General features: G+C 39.6%; 2 protein-coding genes across 2 annotated transcripts; one reads left to right on the forward strand and one right to left on the reverse strand.

The window, feature by feature from the left end:
• Positions 1-2199: 2199 nt before the first annotated feature.
• Positions 2200-6754, reverse strand: LALBA (lactalbumin alpha). Its single transcript, XM_003988615.5, has 4 exons — positions 4337-6754; positions 3600-3758; positions 3054-3129; positions 2200-2532 (listed from the first exon to the last, which is right to left on the reverse strand). Exons 1-4 carry the CDS (start codon positions 4467-4469, stop codon positions 2472-2474), a joined length of 429 nt encoding a protein of 142 aa, XP_003988664.1. The 5' UTR covers positions 4470-6754; the 3' UTR covers positions 2200-2471.
• A 19482-nt stretch (positions 6755-26236) lies between these two features.
• LOC101081477 (olfactory receptor 11A1-like) lies at positions 26237-27403 on the forward strand. The gene has a single exon (XM_003988661.3). It carries the CDS (start codon positions 26351-26353, stop codon positions 27401-27403), a length of 1053 nt encoding a protein of 350 aa, XP_003988710.2. The 5' UTR covers positions 26237-26350.
• The last annotated feature ends 337 nt before the right edge of the window (positions 27404-27740 follow it).

Here is a 27740-nt window from a genome sequence, read left to right on the forward strand (position 1 = left end):
CCCAATGTTTATAGCAGCACTCTCAACAATAGCCAAATTATGGAAAGAGCCTAAATGTCCACCAACTGATGAATGGATAAAGAAATTATGGTTTATATACACAATGGAGGACTACGTGGCAATGAGAAAGAATGAAATATGGCCCTTTGTAGCAACGGATGGAACTGGAGAGTGTTATGCTAAGTGAAATAAGCCATAGAGAGAAAGACAGATACCATATGTTTTCACTCTTATGTGGATCCTGAGAAACTTAACAGAAACCTATGGGGGAGGGGAAGAAAAAAAAAACAAAAGAGGTTAGAGTAGGAGAGAGCCAAAGCATAAGAGACTCTTAAAAACTGAGAACAAACTGAGGGTTGATGGGGGGGTGGGAGGGAGAGAAGGGTGGGTGATGGGTATTGAAAAGGGCATCTTTTGGGATGAGCACTGGGTGTTGTATGAAAGCCAATTTGACAATAAATTTCATATATAAAAAAAAATTCCAGTTAGCTAACATACAGTGTAATATTAATTCCAGGTATAGAATTTAATGATTCATCGTTTACATAGAACACCAGTGCTCATCAGAACAAGTACCCTCTTAAATACCTATCACCCATTTAACCCATCCCCCCACCCACATCCCCTCCAGCAACCCTCAGTTTGTTCACTATATTTAAGAGTCTGTTTCCTGGTTTGCCTCTCCCTTTTCCACCCCCCCCCCCCGTGTTCATCTTTTTTGTTTCTTAAATTCCACATTAATGAAATCATATGGTGTTTGTCTTTCTCTGACTGACCTATTTCACTAAGCATAATACACTCTAGCTCCACCCAAGTCATTGCAAATGGCAATATTTTATTCTTTTTGATGGCTGAGTAATATTCCATGGTACATGTATATACATTTGGGCTCTTTCCATAATTTGGCTACTATAAACATCAGGGTGCATGTACCCTTTGAATTAGTATTTTTGTATCCTTTGGTAAATACCTAGTAGTGCAATTTCTGGGTTGTAGAGTTCTACTTTCAATTTTCTAGAAACCTCAATGCTGTTTTCCAGAGTGGCTGCACTAGTTTGCATTATCACCAACAGTGCAAAAGGGTTGCCCTTTCTCTGCATCCTCACCAGCACCTGTTGTTTCCTGTGTTATTAATTTTGGCCATTCTTACAGGTGTGATGTGATATTTCATTGTAGTTTTGATTCATATTTCCCTGATGATGAGTAATGTTGAGCATCTTTTAATGCTTCTGGTAGCCATCTGTACATAAATGTGGTACTTTAAATTCGAGTTTTGGCATGCTGGATTGTCAAAGCAGGAAGAGATTAAAAAAAAAAAAACAAAAAAAAAAACACCTGAACCAAAACCCTCCTTTTAAGATGAGGAAGCTGAAGCACAGAGGACAGAGATGACATGCCCAGGTTTGAACCATCGATGAGTAGCAGAAACAGACTTTAGGACTCAAATCTCCCTCAACCCATTGGTCACCCTTTTCAGATTCTTGGCACCCCTATCTTTGCTGTCCTTCTCCCACCCCGCATCTCCACCAGTCAAAAATCCAACCCATACTTCAAAACCAGCTTAAGTGCCACTCCTTTAATAAATCCTTTCTTGATCTCTTTTCCCACAGCACCCCCCCAATGTAAAGTATCTTTTTTTATGAATGTTCAGAGCACATTTCTAAACTCTCTCATGATGCTATGACATTCCCCCTTGTATTATAATAATTTTTTTAATTTTTTTTACTTTTATTTATTTTTTGATGGAGACAGAGCACAAGTTGGGGAGGGGAAGAGAAAGATGGAGACACAGAATCCAAAGCAGGCTCCAGGCTCCGAGCTGTCAGCACAGAGCCTGACGCAGGGCTCGAACTCACCAGCCGTGAGATCATGACCTGACTTGAAGTCGGACGCTTAACCGACTGAGCCACCCAGGCGCTCTGCATTATAATTATTTAATTGTTTATCTTATCTTTCCTACTAGTCCTTGAGGGAAGGGACCCTTTTGCCAATTTTTTACTCCTTCTATAGTTCCTTGAATATGCTAGTGATCAATGAGTTTCTTGAATCGAGTTGCAACAGAAAGTAACCTCCATCTTTCTAAGTTCAGTCTATTTCCTCTTCAGTAGAGATGGAAGGTGGCTATGACTTATAGCTTCAGTGTCCACCCACTCACACTACTTCCTCCTCCTCCCCCCAGGAAGAAAATACAGCCAGCCATTCAAAATCAGTCCCTTTATTCAAGACAGAGGTGGAACCCATTGTTGTAGTTAAAGTGCCATCAGGGGGCACTAAGCAAGCGTCAAAAGTCCAGTGTACCAGTCACACATCCCTGGAGAATCATTCTCAAGTGTCCAAAGGTATCACTACAGAGTTCAGGGCTCAAAGACAAATCAGCTTCAAGGGGGTAGAAAGAAGCAAACTGAGGTAGCCTTAGGGGAGAGGCATTCCAGGAATGTACAGAGGGCAGAAACAGCAAAGACCGCAGGCACTCACAACATCTCACAGTGCCACTGTTCCAGTTTCTCAGAGCAGAGTGGTTTATGGGCCAACCTGATAATGGAAAAAGAGACAGGACAAGTTGGATGACTGGATCTTAGCCCAAACTTCCATCTAGCTTTATTCCCAAAAGGGTCAAGGTGGAAGAGTGTGGATGAAAATTACAGAAGGACATTCCTAGCCAGATGGCAAGGGACACTGAGCCACCTAATGGGGTAGGGTTCACTTTTAAAACTCCAAAAAATTGTAGGACTGGAAAAGACATGCAGTGGTATCAAGGGCTTGCTTCAGGGTCTAGGACTAAAACAAGCTGAATTAGATGTCCACGTCCAGGTGAAGGGAGCCATAGGTCTCAACCTTCTCTTTCTTATGCTTATTAGGAATATTGTTAAACAGGAGTGATGTGAGGGAAGCTTGGAAAATCGGAAACCTGAATCTTCTCAATGACTTTTGTTTTGAAAACTACATTCTAAATTAAATGGTCAGGAGATAGAAAGAGAGGACAGCAGTGCTGGACTAAAGGAGTGAGAAAAAAGGAGGAGAAGGGAAAAGTAAAAAATAGAATGGAGATTCACCAGTAGTCAATTCCTTCCTTATCCAGGATCTTCTTGGCACAAATCATGTCATCAGTAAGGTCATCATCCAGGAACTCTGGCAGGAGTTGCAAGGAGAGGAATGAGAGAGCTAAGTATTACCCAGAAAGATAATGTGTTTCCCTCTTCCCTGGATCTATTAGGTCTGGTCCTTCTCTGAACTGGAGGCTTATGCCTGTTGCCTTTCTATATGAGAAAGTCAATACAATAATGTTCCCCATCCAAGATAAGGATTCCCTTCACTTTTCTTGAATTTCTCCAGAGGAACTGTCAACTTCATCAACTGACTTACTCTGAAAATGCAGGGTATTAGACTTCAAGAATCCCAGACAGCTCAGATCATCTACCTGTGAACTTCTGGGAACTGCCTGGGGATTTAGTGAACATGAAAATTCTGTCAATTCAAGCCCCACAGTTGAGGTGGAGTACAAGGCAGTGAAGCCAGAAGTATGCTTGACACCAAAAATAAGATTATCCCAGAGGTAGCCTCCAGGAAAACAGAGGAACAGGATAAAAGAGGCTACTCACTGTCACAGGAGATGTCACAGATGTTCCTTGACTGAAGGATCTGGTTGTCCCTGCACCAAAATTTATTGTTGATCTGGAAGAGTCCATATTCTGTGCTGCCATTGTTATTGACTATGGTTTGTGTATCATAACCACTAGTATGAAATATGGTACAGATCCCTGAGGGAAAGATGAGAAAGAGGTATCACAGAGGTGACTATAAATTATGCATTTATAGCATAAATGAGGACCTGTATTACCAGACATAGAAAGGCTCTCTAGCTAATCTCCAAATATTGCAAAGCACAAAATATATTGATGAAATGAAAAGAGTTCCAAAAAGGACAGACAATAAGAGAAAGGGAAAATAGGGGCGTCTGGGTGGCTCAGTCGGTTAAGTGTCCGACTTCAGCTCAGGTCATGATCTCACAGTTCGTGGGCTCAAGCCCCACATCAAGCTCTGTGCTGACAGCTCAGAGCCTGGAGCCTGCTTCAGATTCTGTGTCTCCCTCTCTCTCTATGCCCCTTCCATAGTCTGTGTCTCTCTGTCTCTCAAAAATGAATAAATGTTAAAAAAAAAAATTTTTTTAAGAGAGAAAGGAAAAATACATAATAAATGTAATAAAAAGAGTAAACAGATAAGAAGATAAGATAAAAGGATTATTAGATAATTGAATAAAAGTGGAGAGGAAAAGATGGATGAAAGAGAGACACATCTGAATTGAAGAATGGATGAAGCAAGGCAGCAGGGAACTTACATTCAGACAAAGCAATGCCTCCATAGCCATCCATGTCTTTCAGCACCTGGGACAGCTCACATTTTGTAAATTGCTTCCCCTGGATGGCAGGGAACATGATGCCAATCAGGAGCAGAGAGACAAAGGACATCATTTTGGCTGCCCCCAAGAACCTGAAATAGGGACACCAGACAGCTTCACCTCCTTTTATTTGTGGAGAAAGCCTCGGGGGCCCTGGCACCAAGCCCTACATCCAGGAAGAGGATGAAGAGAGACTGGTCATGCCAACACAGAAACACTGAACCTGCCAGGTTCCTTCCGTACTTTTACCCCATTTTTCCTTCTCCTCCCTTAATCTCTAGTCCATACCAGTTATTGTTTTCTTCCCAGAGAGAGTTCCAAGCATGATTCTGTTCCCATTTGGCTTTGTTACCTACCTTTGTTTCTTGTAGATTTGGTTCTAGGAAGCAGGATGTCCCTAGCCTACTTCGGGAACAAAGGAGGCCTCAGGGGTAATATGAGTGAGGCAATTAGAAAATAAACTAAGGGTCTTGGCAAAACCCCCTCCCCACTAGAGACATACAGAATATGGAAAAGGAGTGTGTGTCATTACATGCCATAAGCCCAGGATCAGAGTTGACACTTGTCCAGTCAACTCAGGCATGGAAAAAAGGAAGAGTCCCTTAACATGGTGGTTCATGGCTGGGGGCTCAGGAGTAGGGATGGACGATAGCAACATAGACTACAAGAATCTGATATAACTTGGATCCAGAGATTTCTATACTTCAGGAAAACAGAGTATGACAGTATCTAGCTCTCCTATGAGCTATTATCCAGGCTCTCCACCACCAACCACCACTACCACTAAACAGCCAGATACTACATTGGTGTTAATTAAGACATTATGTAAATCCAAAACTAATAACTTGTAGCAGATTTGTTCATGGGTATAGAAACTTGTAGACAGCCTCAGAGTTGGCCACAGACAGTTAAAGAGAGAGTAACCCAAGTCAGTGTAAAGAGGACTTTGAGAACTTTAAGATTAGACTAAGATATATCTACAGTCTACAAAACAAGATTCTGGATCTGAGCTTTTTAAGGTCAGTGCCCCTGAACAAGTAAAGTTGAGGGTACCAGTTCTGAATAATTCCTCCAACTTGCTGGCATCAAGCTTCAAATCATGTGCCAATAGCTATTAGCCTCCTTCGTGCCAGGGCTCATCCTCTTTATTCCAATCTCTCAACCTGATTTCTTATATTGAAGTGGGTATCTGTCCCAACCAACAGTTTTCTCTATATCATGGATAACCAGTATATGAAGCTGCATGAGTGAAATGAGTGTAGAGGATCTTGGTGCCAAGAGAGATGAGCAGAAAGTCCTGATGGCAAAGAAATACATGTTCAGAAACACAATGAAAGGGCTGCTACAACATTTCTCCTCCATTCTACCCAGAGGCATTAGAGGGGTACATGAAGGACAGGAATAGGAATAGGAATTCTGTCACACTAAGCAAGTATGGTTGAGAAAATGGCTGGGAGTAGAGGATGACCTTGAACCATCTGACAGATAAGGAAAGCTAGGCCTGCTTGCCTATAATTTGGTTGGTTGTATCTCTGCCCTTCCCTGAAGCAATAAAAAGCAGCATCCAGGTCTGCACAGCTAAGCGCAAAAAATAAATGTGCCTCGGGCAAGAGGAACCATTATTTCCCTAGAAATGTTTGTAAAATGGCATATCTGAGGATCAGCTGGAAAAGAATATGGAAGATGTGTAATGGGAACAATTACAAACATTCAGAGAAAGACGCAGATTCTTGGAGATAGACCAAACAACAATGACCACAGCACTGAAAGAGGAAGAAAGACATCAGCACAGCTACCTTTCCAGACAGGTAGCGTGCTCTCTGTGCAGGCTGAGATCTGAATCAAGGCAGTGAAGAGACATTTACAACATATGGATTTTTTAGAAATATGCTAGGAAGCTATATTCATTCTCTCGGATGCTGTCATAAAAATCAGGTTTCTCAAACCAGTCCTATTTGAAGGACTTTTAAAGATTAAGGAATCAGAAGGACCTGCTTCAAAACACATTTGGCAGTTGCCATCCAAAACTATAGTTTGTAGATAAGTGGTAATTTATAGAGAGAGCCAAGGACTACCATTTGGAGGAACAACCTAGATCTACAATAACATTGATCATTACTTCTGGTTAGTATATTCACCTTGTTCTACTTCCTCCCATAATCCACATAAATTACTACTAAGTGGACAATGAAGCAAAATTTTGGACTTGACACATAAATTTCAGACAAATTCTTCATTGAATTATAGAGTTATTTAAAGCAAATAAAATTTGGGGGCACCTGGGTGGCTCAGTCGGTTAAGCATCTGACTTCAGTTCAGGTCATGATCTTGTGGTTCACAAGTTTGAGCCCTGCATGGAGCTCTGTGCTGACAGCTCAGAGCCTGGAGAGTCCTTCAGATTCTCTGTCTCCCTCTCTCTCTGCCCTCCCACACTTGTGTTCTGTCTGTCTCTCAAAACTAAACAAACATTTTTAAAAAGCAGATGAAATTTGGAGAGTGAGTGATTTTGATTGGTGCTTTTCTTTTGGGGGTTGCTTGTGCAAAAGTCCTTACACAGTCACTTAGCACTAGGGATTCACATCCTGTATCTGCACCAAAAGCGTGCTTGCAATTTACATTGGATTATTTTGAATTGTTGTATTTGTATTACTATCTCTGTAACTATTCTTGTGCATAAAAAAGCCAATGGTTCACTTTTGTGAACTGAGAATAGTATCAACAAAAATGTAAATATACAAATGTAAATCATAACTCACAACTTATTTTAAAATATACTAACTAAAATGGATTTTACCTTTTTGATCAAATATTAGCTAAAACAAATTCATATGCAATTACTAATACGTAATAGAATTTTTATGCAAATCTTACCCAATTTTTCATTTTAAATGTCTATTTTTAAAAAAACATAAGAGCACCTAGCTGACTCAGTCAGAAGAACATGTGACTCTTGATCTCGCGGTCATGAGTTCGAGCCCCACACTGGGTGTAGAGATTACTTAAATAAATAAAAACTTTAGGGGCGCCTGGGTGGCTCAGTCGGTTAAGCGTCCGACTTCAGCCAGGTCACGATCTCGTGGTCCGTGAGTTCGAGCCCCGCATCCTGCTCTGGGCTGATGGCTCAGAGCCTGGAGCCTGCTTCCGATTCTGTGTCTCCCTCTCTCTCTGCCCCTCCCCCGTTCATGCTCTGTCTCTCTCTGTCTCAAAAATAAATAAACGTTAAAAAAAATTAAAAAATAAATAAATAAATAAATAAATAAAAACTTTAAAAAATAAAAATAAAAAAATAAATGAGCACACATTTATATAATTTTACATCACACCTCTGATAAAATCTTACATCCTGTTTTTTGTTTAGGTGGTATTTTTTCCTTTCTTTTTTGATTGGTTTCTCTCTCCTCCTCATTTCTTTCCTGCCATACACTGTCCCATTAACTCATATGAACAGTTTACCATATATCCAACCAAATTTTTATAAGTTATCATATTTATATACATACATATTGTTTTGCTATTCATTTGAAAATTTTTAATCCATCTGAAATTCTATCTGGGTTCCCTCTTCTGTTCAACTTGTCATCTTTGTCTATTTTAACACAAATACCTAGTAGACTTAATTGATTTTATATATTTTGATATCTGATATGACAAGTCTTCTTTGTTATTTTTTATTAAGAAAATTAATCAAACTTTTTATTTTCAAAAAATGTTTTAAACTTACATAAAAGTTGTAAAAATACTGTAATAACTCACATATAGCCTTCGTGGAGATTCACCCACTGTCAACACTTTGCCACATTTGCATGTTCTCTCTCACTTTCTTTTTTTTTTTCTCTGGCTTTACTAAGATATAATTAACATTTAAGCTTAAGGTGCACAACGTGGTGATTTGATCTGCATATATACTGTGAAGTGATTGTTGCAATAAGGTTAGTTAACATCTCCATCCCCTCACATGATGACCATTTGTGTGTATGCGTGTGTGTAGTGAGAACATTTAAGATTTACTTTCATAGCAAGCAGGCAAAAATCTCTTTGACATTGGCCACAGCAACTTCTTACTCCACACGTCTCTGGAGGCAAGCAAAACAAAAGCAAAAATGAACTATTGGGACCTCATCAAAATAAAAACTTCTGCACAACAAAGAAAACAATCAACAAAACTAAAAGGCAACCAACAGAGCGGGGGAAGATATTTGCAAATGACATATCAGATAAAGGGTTAGTATCCAAGATCTATAGAAAACTTATCAAACTCAACACCCAAAAAACAAATAATCCAGTGAAGAAATAGGCAGAAGAATAGACACTTTTCCAAAGAAAATATCCAGATGGTTAACAGACACATGAAAAAATGCTCAACATCATTCATCATCGGGGAAATACAAATCAAAACCACAATGAGATATCACCTCACACCTGTCAGAATGGCTAACATTAACTACTCAGGCAACAACAGATGTTGGCGAGGATGTGGAGAAAGAGGATCTCTTTTGCACTGCTGGTGGGAATGCAAACTGGTGCGACCCCTCTGGAAAACAGTATAGAGGTTCCTCAAAAAATTAAAAATAGAACTACCCTATGACCCAGCAATTGCACTACTAGGTATTTATCCAAGGGATACAGGCATGCTGTTTTGAAGCCGCACATGCACCCCAATGTTTATAGCAGCACTATCAACAATAGCCAAAGTATGGAAAGAGCCCAAATGTCCATCAACGGATGAATGGACAAAGAAGATGTGGTATATATATGCAATGGAGTATTATTCAGCAATATAAAAGAATGAAATCTTGCCATTTGCAACTATGTGGGTGGAACTAGAGGGTATTGTGCTAAGCGAAATTAGTCAGAGAAAGACAAATATCATATGACTTCACTCATGAGGACTTTAAGATACAAAACAGATGAACAAGGAAAGGGAAGCAAAAATAATATAAAAACAGGGAGGGGACAAAACATAAGAGACTCTTAAATGTAGAGAACAAACAGAGGGTTGCTGGAGGAGTTGTGGGATGGGATGAGCTAAATGGGTAAGGGGCTTAAGGAATCTACTCCTGAAATCATTGTTGCACCATGTGCTAATTAACTTGGATGTAAATTATAAAAATACATACATACATACATAAATACATAAATAAATAAAAGATAAATAAACATTAAAAAAATATTGACTTTCATAGCAACCTTCAAGTATATAATACAGTATTGTTAACTATAGTCACCATGCTGTACCTTAGATTTCCCAGAACTTATTCATCTTATAATTGGAAGTCTGTACCCTTTGATCAACATCTCCCCATTTCCCCAACCCCCCCAGCCCCTGGCAACCACCATTCTACTCTTTGTTTCTATGAGTTTGATGTTTTGAGGTTCCACATAAGAGTGAGATTTTACAGTATTTGTCTTTCTTTGACTTATTTCATTTAGTATAATGCCCCTCAAGATCCATCCATGTTGTTGCAAATGGCAGGATTTCTTTCTGTTTTAAGGCTGCATAATATTCCAGTGTGTGTGTGTGTGTGTGTGTGTGTGTGTGTGTGTGTGTATGTAATATTCTCTAGTCCTTTTTAGATAATCCATTGTTAGTGTATTATATACCTAATAATTTTTAGAAAGTAATTTTTTATGATGTTAAATCTTTAATCCCAAAACATATGTATTTTTCTTTCATTCAGATTTTATTTTACTTACTTCAGTAAGATTTTATAGTGTTCTTTATACATATTCAGTGCCTTTTTAATTAAACTTATTCCTAAATATGTGACACTTTTTGTTGTTAATGTGAATGAGATATTTCCCCCTTTCCATTTCTGGGTATTTATAAATAGTACAAAGAACAAATACTTTTTTGTAAATATATCTTCTACAAAGCCATCTCACCAAAATACATTATAAATTCTAGTATTTTTTTACTAATTTTGGGGGTTCTAAGTATATAATCATACCTCCAAAAGTGATAAGCTCTCTTTTCGTTCTTTGGCTTTTAGCAAAAGGAAACTATGAGGAAGCTGTCTGCCTCTGTCATGGCTCATGGCAGAAAATAATTAACAATTACAACAATACTAATGTTCTCCCCTGAGAATATAAGCCATTGGCGTGTTCCCACTCAGGTCTGAGGTTCAGGTTTACATATCCACAACCAGGCAAGGATGGACCATAATGGATAATATGGTACATAGACATGATTCCTTCCACCCTTTACAGGATGAAAGCACTCATTCCCCCAGCTGCTAGGGGGGTTATCTGCAGACAGCATTTAGCTGAAACTCTCTTAGAGCAAGAGGGCCCCTTTGCCTCAGCAGGGGATAACACTGCCTGGACACCTCAACTCCACAACTTCCCATGAAATTGGCTAAGCACCTTGTTGTGACTGCAACACAGTTCAACTTGTCCCTCTGACCAAGCCTACTTCCTTCACCTTCCTACCTACCCACCCCTACCCCCCCCCCCACACACACACAGTGTTGGTTCCAAAAGCAGTCTCCAATAAACTTCTTACACACCAATCTCCCTCTCACAATCTGTTTCCTAGGGAACATGATGTGTAACAAAAATAATAATAACAGTTTGTGGGGTTAGACATTCATAACTAAAATTATTGAAAATAATGTAAGTCAGGCAATACTCAGAATAAAAGTTTCCTAAGGTCTTATATAAGATAATGGTTATTATATTAATTAACTATATTAAAAGTTTATTGGTAAAACTTTCAGATCAACTTGTAAAAGAATAGAAATAGAATATATAAATTCCAAATCCATACAAGAATAACATAGACTAAGAAAATAACATTAAATAAATACATAAAACTGGGGCGCCTGGGTGGCTCAGTCAGTTAGGCGTCCGACTTCGGCTCAGGTCATGATCTCGCGGTCCGAGAGTTCGAGCCCCGTGTCGGGCTCTGTACTGACAGCTCAGAGCCTGGAGCCTGTTTCAGATTCTGTGTCTCCCTCTCTCTGACCCTCCCCTGTTCATGCTCTGTCTCTCTCTGTCTCAAAAATAAACAAACATTTAAAAAAATTAATAAATAAATAAAACATAAATAAAATAGAACTAAAATATCATAATAGAATTAAACTAAAAAACAGTAACTGAAAGATATATGGAAAATGTCCCAAATATTTTGAAAGTAAAGAACACACTTCTAAATAACCAATTGGCCAAAGCAGAAATCTTAAGGGAAATTAAGAAATATTTTGAACTGAATAAATATTAAAATGTAACATATTAAAATTTGTGGGATGCAGCTAAAGCAGTGCTTAGAAGGAAATTTATAGCATTAAATATTTATACTGGAAAGGAAGAAAAGTATCAAGTCAGTAATCTAAGTTTCTTTCAATTACATTAGCCCTTTAAAAAGAATTTCGGAAATGCCCATCCAGTCAGTCTTACATGGCAGTGTTATGAAGAATGAAAACCAAGTACTAACATGTAATTTCCTCATCCATGTCAACTTTTACTCTGTTGCCCATGGAAAGGGCGCAGAGTCCAAATAAGAGAAATAGCCTGGCAATTCCTGGCCAGGGCCATCAGAGAAGTCAATCTGGAACTTTCAAGATGGAAATAGTGGAAAACAGCACCTTCACTTGAGGAATAACTTCCAAAAACATGGTTCTAAAGGAATGTAAGATGAAACTCCCACTTTGCAACTGTATTCAAGAAGACACTAATCCTTGAGGGTGGATGGAATGTACAGGTGAATGCTTTCATTACAAAGAACCAAACTGTGATGAATGTATGTCAGAATCAGAATGATAGGCCAGTCTGGAAACAAGAGCAACCTCCAGGGTTTCCCAGCAATCACTGGGAAATCTGTACCAGGGCTTTCAAATTGGGTGAGAAGTAGATGGGTAAGAAGGCGAGATCAAAACCCAAGAGATTTCAAAAGATGAGCAATATGTAATAACAGGTTAGTATTCAGGCAGTTGGAAACAGGACAGGACATATAAAGGTCAGGAATCCTGTGGCATTCACCCTTCAACACGGCTGGATCAGAGAGCACCTGTGGAAACAGTAACATGGGTTTCTTTTCTTTCTTTTTTTTTTTTAATGCTTATTTATTTTTGAGAGACAGAGAGAAAGAATGTGAGCAGGGTATGGGCAGAGAGAGAGAGACACACACACACAGAATCCGAAGCAGGCTCCAGGCTCTGAGCTGTCAGCACACAGCCTGACGCGGGGCTCGAACCCATGAACAGTGAGATCATGACCTGAGCTGAAGCTGGACGCATAACCAACTGAGCCACCCAGACACCCCTATGGGTTTCTATTTTTAAAGGAGCTTTTATCACTTCTGAGCTGACAACAGTGGGAGCTCTCACAATTCAACCTTTCCTCTGCTCAGGATGACTTTACCATAGATTTTCTTTGTTGATGGAAAATTTACATACAACTAAAAGTACCTATTTTAAGTGTACAGTTTGACAAGTTTTGATAAATATATATACTCATGTAACACCACACTCAAGATTTAGAACATTTCCATCACTCCAAAAAGTTCCTTCATATCCCTGAGCAGTCAATCATATCCCTGATACCAGGTAAGCTTTGATCCATAACTATAAATGAGTTTTGCCCGTTCTAGAAATTCATGTTAGTGGAATCCTGTTTCATGCCTGACTTCCTTCACTCAGTATTTTTTTGTATTTATCAACGCTACTGTATGTAAACATGGTTCATTTCTTTTTATTACTTAATAGCTTTCCATTGTATGAATATACCACAATATATTTATTTGTTCACTTCCTGGTGGATATTTGAGTTATTACTCAAGATCTGCTTTTGTCCGCAGTAGACAGCGTCTCTGATGGGATAGAAAGTTGTGGTACTGGAGTTCCATCTAGTGCCTATTTGTGGTACTGCAGACTCTGGTGTCTGACCAAGCCATGTTTTCAACAGCCCCCAGCCTGACAGCCTACTGCTATCAGTGCTTAGATTCAGGCAAGACAGAAACCAGTGCCTTAGCAGCAGCACCACCACTACCCCCCGCCCCGCAAAAAAAAAAAAAAAAAAAAAAAAAAAAAAAAAAATCAGCACATTGGATATACATTCAACTGCTTTCCCTCCCAAGGGATAAGTCAGGAATGGAGGGTTTCCTCCCAATCAGACCATGCCATGGCATGCCATGCTATGCCAAGCTGAGAAGGGCTCTGGTGAGTGAATGAATGCCAAGAATTTTCCTGCTGGGGCTTCAGTGTGTTTGGCTGGGATGCAGGAATCACTCTTTATTATCTATTCTCCCTCTCCCTCCTCTCCACCTCTTTTATATGTGTGTGTGTGTATACATATATACACACATACATATATATATACACATATACATACACACACACATATATATATGTATGTGTGTGTATATATATATATATATATATATACACACACACAGAGAAAATAGCCTTCACAACTCAAGCCAAAAATACATTTATTTCCTGTTTACCCATGTATGGGGTCTGTTGGTCTCAAAAGGTTAGACATTAACAGTTTGTACCCACATCCAGGAATTCACTTGAATGACACAAGCCTTGGAATTTCACAAAACCACAAATGGCTGATCGCTACAAACACCCACCTTTCTTCCCTGAATATAAGCAATGAGCAGTAGAAGATACATTTCTTCATAACCATTTGGAAAGCAGGGTGGTGCCATTGTACCCAGACTCAAGGCAGCTCTGTCTCTGGCTAGAATGGAAGCTGCAAGCTAGTCTCATGGAGTCATAGGAGAGTTGGGCAGGATATTTTACCCACTCACTGAACATGGAAGTAGCAGGGTCTCCCGTCTCATTGGGTCTGCCATGTTTTAATGAAGTAAAGCACTGGACTTTTCCTGTTCATGTTGTTTCAGATTTGTCATTTTGTTGAGTGGCAAAGAAGGCAGCCATTTAGTAGCTGAAACAGAAGAGAGAACCAGAACTCCCAACATCTAACAGGAAGATCCTCATCCAGGAATCTCTTACCTGGTTTCTGGCTTTCTCACAAAGGCAACTCGTTCATGTATCATTGTTAAATCCCTGTCTCCATGGAGGAAGGAGGGTCTAGGTTTCCTGTTCTGCAATATTGCTGGTATCCTTTATTGCCTCATTTTTCCCTGCCTAGTTTCCTGCTTCTTTGAACTTATACTAATCGTTTTACTGGATGCCAGACATTATGGATTTTCTGTTGTTGATGGTCTCAATTTTTTTTGTCTTTCTTTAAAGAGTTTTGGCTTGCTATTGGTAGACAATTAAGATATTTAGGTTCAAAAACAAACAAACAAAAATCAGAAACAGATTCATAAATACAGAGAGCAAACTGGTGGCTGCCAGAGTGGCATGGGGGGAATGGACAAAATGGGTGAAGGGGAGGGGGAGATAGAGGCTTCCAGTTATGGAATGAATTCTAAACCCTTTGCCATACTCTAAATTCTAGTTCACATCCCCCTCACTCCATGAACTCCCCTTACTTCTTTCTCTGTTCTCAATACACTATGTAGCTCTTTTGTGGCAGATGTCACATTCCATATTTCACCACATTTACATGCAGGAAGAAAGACCCTATTCTTGACTATCCAACAATGCCTACCACGTTGTGGTAGTTCAAAATATATATTTGTTGAATAAATGATATATCCCAAAATATATTGTCTTCTTATCAGTGGAAATATATAAGAAAAGGAGAAATGACCCTCCTGCCTAGTGAAATATTGAAATATGGTCTAGGATCCCTCCCAACTCAAAACTTCAATGAAAAAATGGTTAGGCAAAATTGTGCCACATCTATACGGTGAATATTACATGACTATTTTTTAAATTTTTTTATGTTTATTTATTTTTGAGAGAGAGAGAGGGAGGCAGAAGATCTGAAGCAGGCTCTGCACTGACAGCAGAGAGTCTGATGTGGAGCTCGAACTCACAAACCACGAGATCATGACCTGAGCTGAAGTCAGACACTCAACCGACTGGGCCACCCAGGTGCCCCTTACATGACAATTTTACATGGAGAGATATATTCAATGCTTACAATGCGTTAGGTGAAATATCAGGATTAAAGTTATATGTATGATAATAACTATAATTTTGTAAAACATGCATAGAATCACTAGAAGGAAATATATTTTTAAATAATGGAGTTCTTTTCATGTGTATGTGCTCTTCACATGCTTTTACTGCCATGATCCAAAATCAGTCTTGAAAGACAGCTGGACTGGCTTACCTTCAGGAAGTATGATGCAGGATGATCAGCTATTCCAAAAGCCAAACTGTATCTTTATTAAATATCCTCCAACATTTTATTGGACTAACTAAAGCCTTACTGAGAATACCAGTTCATATAGTTATCTGCAAGCACATTTTGCAACAAGTTTATCCTGCAGGGTTCACCAGGAAGTTTCACTGCTCACAGTGAGGTATTTTAAGAGTGCTTTATTGAGATTTTGTTTGTTAATGACTGAGGCCACTTTTTGACAACATTCACTTTTTATTTTTTCCAGGATGAAATGTGGACAATCAACAGGAGCCAAATTAGGGTACATTTTATGTATGTCTGTACATCTATGTGTCTGTTCCACAGTACTTCAAATCAGAAGTTAGCAAGCAACTGAAGATAGTTTTTATGAACCAGCTTAATCATATTTCCAGGCCAACCCATCACAGTTTTCTTCTTTTTCTTAATATCTTCCATTTATTCCTCTCCTCAGTTATCCAAAGGCACAGCTGTGAAATGCCAGCATTGAATTCTGGCTCCTCCATTTACTAACTGTGTGATGCTGGGCAACATACATGACGTCTCTGTGCTGTAGTTGCCTGATATATGTAAACTGTAGATAATGATAATAATTGACTCCCATGATTCTTATGAGGCTTCAGTGAGATAATTTTGTAAAAGTCTGATCAGAGCATCTAGCACATACAGACTATTCAGTAAATTGTCTCCGAGTATCATTACTTTGCTCTCTGGTCCTACCACATCCTCCTCCCTATATTCTCTCCATTCATTATTGATGCTTATATCAGTGAGATGGGAGGAAAGATACAAGAATCTTGTCCTGGGGTGCCTGGCTGGCTCAGTCAGAAGAGCATGAGACTCTTGATCTCAGGGTCATGAGTTCAAGTCCCATGTTAGGTCTATTGATTAAATAAATAAATAAATAAATAAATAAATAAATAAACTTAAGAGAGAGAGAGAATCCTGTCCTGTGAAGATGAATTTTTCCCCAGGCAAGATTTCTGCATTCTGGAGGGCTGGTTCTGGATGAAGGAGCTGTCTGATGAGGGTAATATGAATTCATTATCAAGGCATGGGAAATCAAAAGTAGTAAATAGATAACTCTACTCACCAATTTTTGTTTTGTTCATTGCTTTATACCTAGCATCTAGAACAGTGCCTGACAAGTTGTAAATAATTGGTAATTATTTCTTGATTTAATTAATGTTATGACATACTAAAAAATTTTTTTTAATTTATATCCAAGTTAATTAGCACATGGTGCAACAATGATTTCAGGAGTAGATTCCTTAAGCCCCTTACCCATTTAGCTCATCCCATCCCACAACTCCTCCAGCAACCCTCTGTTTGTTCTTTACATTTAAGAGTCTCTTATGTTTTGTCCCCTCCCTGTTTTTATATTATTTTTGCTTCCCTTTCCTTATGTTCACCTGTTTTGTATCTTAAAGTCCTCATATGAGTGAAGTCATATGATATTTGTCTTTCTCTGACTGAGTAATTTCACTTAGCATAATACCCTCTAGTTCCATCTGTGTACTGGCAAATGGCAAGATTTCATTCTTCTATATTGCTGAATAATACTCCGTTGCATACATATACCACATCTTCTTTATCCATTCATCCATCGATGGATATTTGGGCTCTTTCCATATGTTGGTTATTGTTGATAGTGCTGCTATAAACATTGGGGTGTATGTGTGCCTTCAAAACAGCATACCTGTATCCTAGTAGTGCAATTGCTGGGTTGTAGGGTAGTTCTATTTTTAATTTTTTGAGGAACCTCTATACTGTTTTCCAGAGGGGCCACACCAGTTTGCATTCCCATCAGCAGTGCAAAAGAGATCCTCTTTCTCCACCTCCTCATCAACATCTGTTGTTGCCTGAGTTGTTAATGTTAGCCATTCTGACAGGTGTGAGGTAGTATCTCATTGTGGTTTTGATTTGTATTTCCCTGATGATGAGTGATGTTGAGAATGTTTTCATGTGTCAGTTGGCCATCTGGATGTCTTCTTTGGAGAAGTGTCTATTCATGTCTTTTGCCCATTTCTTCACTGGATTATTTGTTTTTGGGGTGTTGAGTTTGGTAAGTTCTCTATAGATTTTGGATACTAACCCTTTATCTGATATGTCGTTTGCAGATACCTTCTCCCATTCCATTGGTTGCCTTTTAGTTTTGTTGATTGTTTTCTTTGCTGTGCAGAAGCTTTTTATTTTGATGAGGTCCCAATAGTTCATTTTTGCTTTTGTTTCCCTTGCCTCCGGAGACGTGTTGAGTAAGAAGTTGCCGTGGCCAAGGTCAAAGAGGTTTTTGCCTGCTTTGTCCTTGAAGATTTTGATGGCTTCCTGTCTTACATTTAGGTCTTTCATCCATTTTGAGTTTATTTTTGTGTATGGTGTGAGAAAGTGGTCCAGATTCATTCTTCTGCATGTCACTGTCCAGTTTTCCCAGCACCACTTGCTGAAGAGACAATCTTTATTCCACTGGATATTCTTTCCTGCTTTGTCAAAGATTAGTTGGCCACACATTTGGCCTACTCTGTTCCATTGAACTGAGTGTCCGTTTTTGTGCCAGTACTGTCTTGATGATTACAGCTTTGGAATACATATCTTTTTTTTTCATTGTTTATTTATTTTTGAGAGAGAGAGAGAAACAGAGCCCAAGCAGGGGAGGGGCAGAGAGAGAGGGAGACACAGAATCCAAAGCAGACTCTGGACTCTGACCTGTCAGTACAAAGCTCGATGCAGGGCTCAAACTCACAGAACCATGAGATCATGACCTGAGCCAAAGTCAGCTGCTTAACCGACTGAGCCACCCAGGTGCTCTGGAATACATCTTCAAGTCCAGGATTGTGATGCCTCCTGTTTTGGTTTTTTTTTTTCAAAATTGCTTTGGCTACTCAGGTCTTTTCTGGTTCCATACAAATTTTATGATTGTTTGTTCTAACTCTGTGAAGAATGCTGGTGTTACTTTGATAGGGATTGCATTGAATATGTAGATTGCTTTGGGTAGTATTGACATTTTAACAATATTTGTTGTTCCTATCCAGGAGCATGGAATATTTTTCCTTTTGTGTGTGTCTTCTTCAATTTCTTTCATAAGCTTTCTATAGTTTTCAGTGTATAGATTTTTCACCTCTTTGGTTAGAGTTATTCCTAGGTATTTTATGGCTTATGGTGCAATTGTAAGTAGGATCAATTCCTTAATTTCTCTTTCTATTGCTTCATTATAGGTACATAAGAATGCAACCGATTTCTGTGCATTGATTTTATATCCTGCGACTTTGCTGAATTCATGGATCAGTTCTAGCAGTTTTTTGATGGAATCTTTTGGGTTTTCTATATAGAGTATCATGTCATCTGCAAAGAGTGAAAATTTGACCTCCTCATGGCCGATTTGGATGCCTTTTATTTCTTTGTGTTGTCTGATTGCTGAGGCTAAGACTTCCAATACTATGTTGAATAACAGTGGTGAGAGTGGACATCTCTGTCTTGTTCCTGACCTTAATGGGAAAGTTCTGTTTTTCCCCAGTGAGGAGGATATTAGTGGTAGGTCTTTCATATATGGCTTTTATGATCTCGAGGTATGATCCTTCTATCCCTACTTTCTTGAGGGTTTTTATCAAGAAAGGATTGGGGCGCCTGGGTGGCGCAGTCGGTTAAGCGTCCGACTTCAGCCAGGTCACGATCTTGCCGTCCGTGAGTTCGAGCCCCGCGTCAGGCTCTGGGCTGATGGCTCAGAGCCTGGAGCCTGTTTCCGATTCTGTGTCTCCCTCTCTCTCTGCCCCTCCCCCGTTCATGCTCTGTCTCTCTCTGTCCCAAAAATAAATAAACGTTGAAAGAAAAAAAAAAAAAAAAGAAAGGATGCTGTATTTTGTCAAATGCTTTCTCTGCATCTATTGAGAGGATCATGTGGTTCTTGTCCTTTCTTTTATTGATATGATGAATCATATTGATTGTTTTGAGGATATTGAACCAGCCCTGCATCCCAGTTATAAATCCCACTTGGTTGTGGTGAATAATATTTTCAATGCATTGTTGGATTCAGTCAGCTAGTATCTTGTTGATGATTTTTGCCTCCATGTTCATCAGGGAAATTGGTCTATAGTTCTCCTTTTTAGTGGGATCTTTTCTGGTTTTTGGAATCAAGGTAATGCTGGCTTCATAGAAAGAATTTGGACATTTTCCTTCCATTTCTATTTTTTGAATAGAGCTTCAAGAGAATAGGTGTTAACTCTTCCTTAAATATTTGGTAGAATTCCCCTGGAAAGTCATCTGGCCCTGGACTCTTGGTTTTTGGGAGATTTTTGATTACTAATTCGATTTCTTTACTGTTCATGGGTCTGTTCAAATTTTCTATTTCTTCCTGTTTCAATTTTGGTAGTTCATATGTTTCTAGGAATTTGTCCATTTCTTCCAGATTGCCCATTTTATTGGCATATAATTGCTTGTAATATTCTCTTATGATTGTTTCTATTTCTGCTGTGTTGGTTGTGATCTCTCCTGTTTCATTCTTGATTTTACTTATTTGGGTTCTTTCTTTTTTCTTTTTGATCAAAGTGGCTAGGAGTTTGTCAGTTTTGTTAATTCTTCAAAGAGCCAGCTTCTGGTTTCATTGATCTGTTCTACTGTGTGTTTTTGTTTGTTTGTTTTGTTTTTTGTTTGTTTTTGGTTTTGATAGCATTGATTTCTGTCCTGATCGTTATTATTTCTTGCCTTCTTCTGGATTTGGGTTTTATTTGCTCTTCTTTTGCCAGCTCTTTAAGGTGTAAGGTTAGGTTGGGTATCTGTGACCTTTCTTCCTTCTTTAGGAAGGCCTGGATTGCTATATACTTCCCTCTTAGGACCACCTTTGCTGCGTCCCAGAGGTTTTGGGCTGTGGTGTTATCATTTTCATTGGCTTCTGTGTACTTTTTAATTTTCTCTAACTTCTTGGTTAACCCATTCATTCTTTAGTAGAATAGTCTTTAGTCTCCAAGTATTTGTTATCTTTCCAAATTTTTTCTCGTGGTTGATTTCAAGTTTCATAGCGTTGTGGTCTAAAAATATGCATGGTATGATCTCGATCTTTTTGTACTTGGTGAGGACTCATTTGTGTCCCAGTATGTGATCTATTCTAGAGAATGTTCCATGTGCACTGGAGAAGAATGTGTATTCTGCTGCTCTAGGATGTTCTGAATGTATCTATTAAGTCCATCTGGTCCAGTGTGTCATTCAAAGACATTTTTTCCTTATTGATTTTCTATTTAGATGATCTGTCCATTGCTATAAGTGGGGTGTTGAAGTCCCCTACTATTATGACATTATTATCAATGAGTTTCTTTATGTTTGTGATTAATTGATTTATATATTTGGGTGCTTCCACATTTGGAGCATAAATGTTTACAATTTTTAGGTCTTCTTGGTAGATAGACCCCTTAATTATGATATAATGCCCTTCTTCATCTCTTGTTACAGTCTTTATTTTAAAGTCTAGATTATCTGATATAAGTATGGCTACTTCAGCTTTCTTTTATGTTATGACACACATTTATACAAAAATATAATTTAATACCTAGAAAATAGGATATAGATCCTTTTTTTCCACTTTAAACTTACAGATAACACTTCAGAAAAGAGTTGAAATTAAAATAAATCTTAAGTACACGCTGGATATTTTTATCACAATTATCATAAATTCTAAGTCATGGGGTGCCTGTGTGGTACAGTCAGTTAAGCATCTGACTGTGGATTTCAGCTCACATGATCTCACAGTTCATGGGTTTGAGCCCTACAACAGGTGCTGCGCTGACAGCACGGAGCCTACTTGGGATTCTCTGTCTCTCCCCCTCTCTCTGCTCCTCCCCCACTCACACTGTCTCTGTCTCTCTCAAAAAAAATAAATAAATAAATTTAAAATAGTAAAATAAAAAAAATAAATTCTAAGTCAATAAACACAAAGAGCCTTTCTGCCTAGGTAGAAAGATATTCTTATTTTTCTCACCTGACATATCCCTCAGGCTCTTGACACAACTGAGGACCTAGGCAGACATATTTTATTTTCAACTACTCCCTCAAAGAGAATATGCTAGGAAACTAATTTGACAATAAATTTCATATAATAAAAAATAAAATAAAATAAAATAAAAAATAAAAAAATAAAAAATAAAAAATGGTAAAAAAAAAAAAGAATATGCTAATTAATTCCTTGCAGGTCACCTTTTCCTTATCCAAGTTTTCCACTCTGTCTTTCACCTGGCAATGTAAGACACTTGTCCAATTTCTTCTAGGAAGGGCCATCATAGACTGTTACTGGAAAAACCCAGCCCCGGTCATGACCCTATGCTATCCTCCTCCTGGCCTAGACCTGCTCTCTGTTTTCGTATGGAAATAACTCAATGCTACATTTCTGTAGCAGGTTTCCTTTGCATTTGTCAGTCAGCTGCATTTACTATCTGCCTCTACTATCTTGATGAGGCCTGACCTGGTTTTATATTAATCTGTGATGTTAAACTATCAAACTAAACAGAACAAATTATCTACAGAATTACATGGCAGTTTCTTCCTGCCTCCTCCCTGCTAAGAGATTAAAGTAGGACCCCAGGTCCTAATTCATACCACAACAGAAAGATTGCTGATCTAGCCATTAGAGGTCATCCTCTAGATAATCCATCCCAATGCTGCAAGACCAAATCACAGCATACTCACATTTCACCCTGGGGCTCATCCTGAGCATTGGATATTAATTAAATAAGTTAATATTTGCTTTGTGAATTATAAAGTATTAGATAAATGTTGGTCTTAATTGTGGCTATTTTTATGTCTTTCCAGTCTTTCCCTATGTCATAAGAAAGAAGTCATTAGTGAGTGAAATACCTGTATGTGGTCCCTGGTGGACCAGAATATTCCCCTGGAACTAAAACACAGACGCAGCTGCTCCAGTTAGCTCCAAGCTACATCTCCTCCCCAGGAGGCTCTTCTTCATCCCCCCACAAGGGAAGGAGGTTGCCCTGCTCTAGAAAAGGCAGTAGTGTCCACTGCAGCACATGTAGAATAAGGACAATAGTGGTCTGTGAGCACTCTGGAGTAGGGGAAGCCAGTAACATGGAGCCTCCATAAGAGAGAAGCATAAAGTCCACAGAGCTGACAGCTGACAGAAGAATTTAGTCTGGAGGTAAGAACAACCAGGAGAGGAGTTGACTCAAAGCCCAAAGCAGATCAGGCTCCCTTTCCACTGACTCTGAGTGTCTAGGGTGCATCTGGCTCAACACTACTCTCTGCCAACAGAGAGAACCACCTCTGATCAACCTAAACAAATTCAGAATGGAGCTTGCCATATTTTTTAAATGTCTTGTGCTTATTCCAGTATGTTCCAATGAATGGGACCCATTATTTGCCAACTCCTGGAGCATCTAGGAAGGAACTTCATTTCCTCCCCTCTGATCCTGTCCAATGAGCCTCACTTTATTTTGATACCCCAATATCATGCTGTAAATAGTAACAGTCCACCCCATAAGAATCACCTCTTTGAAACCAGCACAGGTAGGTGGGTATGGATTTTCCACCATCATCACCCCTTGGTCCTTGTTCTGCCCTCTGAGCACCTATGAGCTAACTTTAGTCCCTCTTCTTTATAAGAATCCTTCCAGGGGGCTGGGGGAGGAAGGAATTGGATGAAGGTGGTCAAAAGGTACAAACTCCAGCTATAAAATAAATAAGTCCTGGGGTGGGGGGGATCCTTCCAATACCTGAAAACAGCTATCATATTCTCCCATCATTTTGTCATTTCCAGAGTAAACATCTCCACATTCTTCACATGTTCCTCATACTTCACAGTTCTGAAGTCCCAATTCATAACACTCAACAAAATCTCAAATCATTTTCACATAAATGGCTACTTTTCAATTGATTGTTAAAGCCTACAAGCCGATTTTATATGTGCCCCTGTTAAATTTCATCTTGTTTTTAGTCTAGCATTTCAAAAGACAAGATTATTTTGAATTATAATTCTATCACCTATAATACTGGCTTCTTCACTCTGTTTTCATATCATCTGAAGTTTGATGAGCCATGCATATTTGCTGTTTATGGAAGTCACTGCCAAAAGAGGTAAAGACAAGAAGACAAAGCCCTCTCCTTTTTACTAGACATGTTTCTCCAGATTTTCAGAATCATTCATGAGAAATTTTGGTGTATAGTAGCCAAACTAAAAGTGTTATTTTTTTTTTTAATTTTTTTTTCAACGTTTATTTATTTTTGGGACAGAGAGAGACAGAGCATGAACGGGGGAGGGGCAGAGAGGGAGACACAGAATCAGAAACAGGCTCCAGGCTCTGAGCCATCAGCCCAGAGCCCGACGTGGGGCTCGAACTCACGGACCGCGAGATCGTGACCTGGCTGAAGTCGGACGCTTAACCGACTGCGCCACCCAGGCGCCCCTAAAAGTGTTATTTTTAAGCTCACAGTCATTATCTTTTCTATGAAGCTTTACTGAAATTAATATGTCCTTTTTCTACTCCTTTCTCCTGATCTACTAAATTATTAATACTACCATTAAGGGACATTATGTGAGGTTTGACATTATATTTAGTAGCATTATTTAGCTTCTGGTGATGTCTCCTTATGAGACTTCCACATGCTCTATAAAGCATCTATTTAATAATTTTACCAGGGACCAAGGTCAAATTAACTGGTTAACAAGAGCAACAGTAACTTTTTTATCATAAGCATTGACTCAGAGACTTGACAAGACCTAAGAAGTTTTGGGTCTGTTGACTGGTTGGTTGTTTTGGTTTGACTTGTTTTTTAGTTTCTTCCCTTGCTCCATCTTTCTGCTAAACCTAGGATCTATTCCATTCTCAATTTAAATCTCTTTCTAGCTCTTTAAGAAGTCACTAGTATGCAAAAGATAAAAATATGTATCCAATACATTTGAAAATATTATATTCCTTCTATGTCTGTATCCCCCATGTGACCAAATGAGTGTCTGCATGATATAAGCCCCAAACCAGAGGGAAAGGTAAGACCAGGGAAGGAATACAAAAACCATGTGTTCTTGCTGCCATCTGCTAATGCGGCACATCATTTTTTTTTTTAATGTTTATTTATTTTGAGGAGGAGGGGCAGAGACAGAGGGAGAGAGAGAATCCAAAGCAGGCTCTGCACTATCAGTCCAGAGCCCAACGTGGGGCTCAATCTCACAAACTGTGAGATCATGACCTGAGCGAAAATCAAGAATCAGACCCTTAACCAACTGAACCACCCAGGTGCCCCTGGAATGTCATCTTTCTTAACTTCAAAAATGAGAAAACTCTCTATCATGTTGGGCTTTCTGGTTTCTTCCCCCTACCACACACACACACACACACACACACACACACACCTACTTGGCTTCCATCTCCAACTTTAATCACGGTTCCATCTCAAACTCTGAGTGACAATATATCAATATTCCCTCAGTTAGGGAAGAACTCAGAGATTCCCTCTCTTATTTTAGCAATCATTTAAATGCCTCTTTCCCTAGCCCAATCATTAATAATCAGATGCTGCAAGTTTTTTGTGGCAATTTATCATTGGAAAATTACTGTGATTAATTAATTTATTTATTCTTTTATTCATTCATCCTACAAATACTGATCAAGGTCTTCGTCTGTGTTTGGTGTTAGTGTAGTATTGTTAACGACTAAGAGAAGGAATCTTATTACAGGGTAGAAATGTCTAAATAACTGACATTAGGGGAGATAAATTGACCAAGTGACCTGTAGAGAGAAATAGGGCAGCAAGCCAAAAAAAAAAAAGGAAGTATTCTCAGCTTCCAATAAACTGATTAGAGTCTGAGCACAGTTTGAAAATGGCTTTACTTGTGAGCACTCTGGACTCTGAAAATGGCTTTACCAATGGTCACCAGGCCACTTTTCCAAGGAAAAGGAATGGCTTCCGAGGGGAGTGGAATCTATGTTAATTCAGATCTTTCTAGATTGTATCTCACATAGAATAAATGCTATAAATTTCTCATCAAAATTTCCAAGTCTCATTTTCTTGGAAAGGGAATAACAGCATGAGATGAGGGGTTACTTCAGGAATGTGCATGACCTCAGAGTAGGACCACCTCCCCACTAAGTAATGGGTACTCCTCCCACCCCTCCAGAAGAGGTCACCAGGTGTGGTTCTGCTGTTGACGCTCAGCCAAGACTGTCAGTAAACAGCTCACTGATGACTGGAAGAGCCCTACGCTGCTCTCTGATACCGATATTTCTATCACTCAGGAAGGATTTGAGAAAGCACTATAGGATAGTAGACTATGGAAGGAGATTTGGAGTCAAGCAAACTTGAGTTCACATCATGACTCCATCATAATTGCCTTAAATAATTGACTTAATCCCACTGGGTCTCAGTTTCTCCTCTATATACAAGAGACAATAAGGGCTATCTTTAGTGCTTGCTGTGATGAATAAATAAATAAGCCAAGTATAGCGTGTGGTCCTAATAGGATCTTTGTTAAAGTTAACCTTCTTCTAGGGGTGCCTGAGTGGCTCAGTTGGTTAAATGGCCAACTTCGGCTCAGGTCATGATCTTGCAGTCTGTGAGTTCGAACCCCGCGTTAGGCTCTATGCTGACAGCTCAGAGCCTGGAGCCTGCTTTGGATTCTGTGTCTCCCTCTCTCTGCCCATCCCCTGCTCATACTCTGCCTCTGTCTCTGTCTCTCTCAAAAATAAATAAACATTAAAAAATTTTAAAGTTAACCTTTTTCTCTTCTCTTGGGCCCAGATCTAGATGAGGAAGCAGTCCAGTGGTGATAGTGAAAACCAGACCACCTGGCTGATCCTGGTTGGCTTTGGGGAGCTGCAACACCTGGGCTTCCTCCCCTTCACCTTCTTTTTAGCCATCTATGTGGTAACAGTTGGGGGCAACGCCCTCATCGTGCTGGCTGTGGCCTCCAGTCGGACACTCCACACACCCATGTACTTCTTCCTCTGCCACTTTTCCTTGCTGGAGATTGGCTACACCTCCAACATCATGCCTCAGCTGCTGCAGAGCTTCCTGAAAGGGAGGGAGGCCATCTCACTGGTCAGCTGTCTGGTCCAGTTCTACATGTTTGCCTCACTGGCTGCAGTTGAGTGCCTCCTGCTATCTGCTATGTCCTATGACCGTTACCTGGCCATCTGCCACCCACTTCGCTACCCTGTCCTGATGAGCACATGGTTGTGTGGCTGCCTGGCTGCTGGAGTCTGGGTCAGTGGATTTTCTTTCTCTGCCTTCACTCTGGCCCTGGCAGCCCCTCTGACCCTCTGCCCTGGCAACAGGGAGATCGACCACTACTTCTGTGACTTTGCTCCAGTTGTAGGGCTGTTCTGTGGAGATGTGGGGGTTATGTGGGCAGCTGGAGTGAGCATCTCAGGCTTTCTGACACTGGTCCCCTTCCTGTTGATTGTGGCATCCTATGCCTTCATCTTAAGGACTGTGCTGCAAATACCTTCAGGCCATGGTAGACAGAAAGCTTTCTCCACCTGTTCCTCCCACCTCAGTGTGGTCGGGGTGTATTATGGCACTCTCATTGTGGTCTATGTAGCCCCAACAGACCACATGGCCCCCTTGCTCCGAAAGGCCTTCTCTGTCCTCTACACTGTATTCACCCCTATGGTCAATCCCATTATTTACAGCCTCAAGAACCAAGAGGTAAAGGGGGCCCTTCATAGGCTCTGGGGACAGCTCATCCCAAGTGATACACCACTGAGGGGGAATAGGACAGCAAGCGACTTCTTCCAGGATTCCAGCTTAGCCCCCTCCTCAAAGTCTAGAGGACTAGAGACCACAGTGAAAAGATGAATACTGAGGGATTGAAAATAGATGTCTGACAAAATAACGCAACTTCATTTTTCCAGTTGGGATGGGGTAGGGATCAAAATCTCATGCCTTATACAGGGCCAAAATATTATAGACACTCCATAAATATTAGTTGACAAAAACGAACGAATGAATGAATATGGAAAAGAATGCAAGAAAGAGCAGAGAACAACACCAAGTGGGGAACATCTGCAAATTATTAATCTAAGATGGCAAGACTAAGGTTGGCAGATAGAAAAAGGAAGGGGTAGGGAGATGGTAATGAGGACCACAATTAACATCTCCTGACATGCTTCAAATGAAATCTCAGAAACAGAGA

The sequence above is a fragment of the Felis catus genome, chromosome B4, assembly GCF_018350175.1.
Source record: "Felis catus isolate Fca126 chromosome B4, F.catus_Fca126_mat1.0, whole genome shotgun sequence".
Classification (NCBI taxonomy): Eukaryota; Metazoa; Chordata; class Mammalia; order Carnivora; family Felidae; genus Felis; species Felis catus.

Coding starts and splice junctions, on each gene's coding strand:
- LALBA (XM_003988615.5), bottom strand. CDS start 4,469: ATGATGTCCTTTGTCTCTCTGCTCCTGATTGGCATCATGTTCCCTGCC. Junction 3,759..4,336: donor AGGCATTGCTTTGTCTGAAT/GTAAGTTCCCTG, acceptor TCTTTCCCTCAG/GGATCTGTACCATATTTCAT. Junction 3,130..3,599: donor CTGTGACATCTCCTGTGACA/GTGAGTAGCCTC, acceptor AACTCCTGCCAG/AGTTCCTGGATGATGACCTT.
- LOC101081477 (XM_003988661.3), top strand. CDS start 26,351: ATGAGGAAGCAGTCCAGTGGTGATAGTGAAAACCAGACCACCTGGCTG.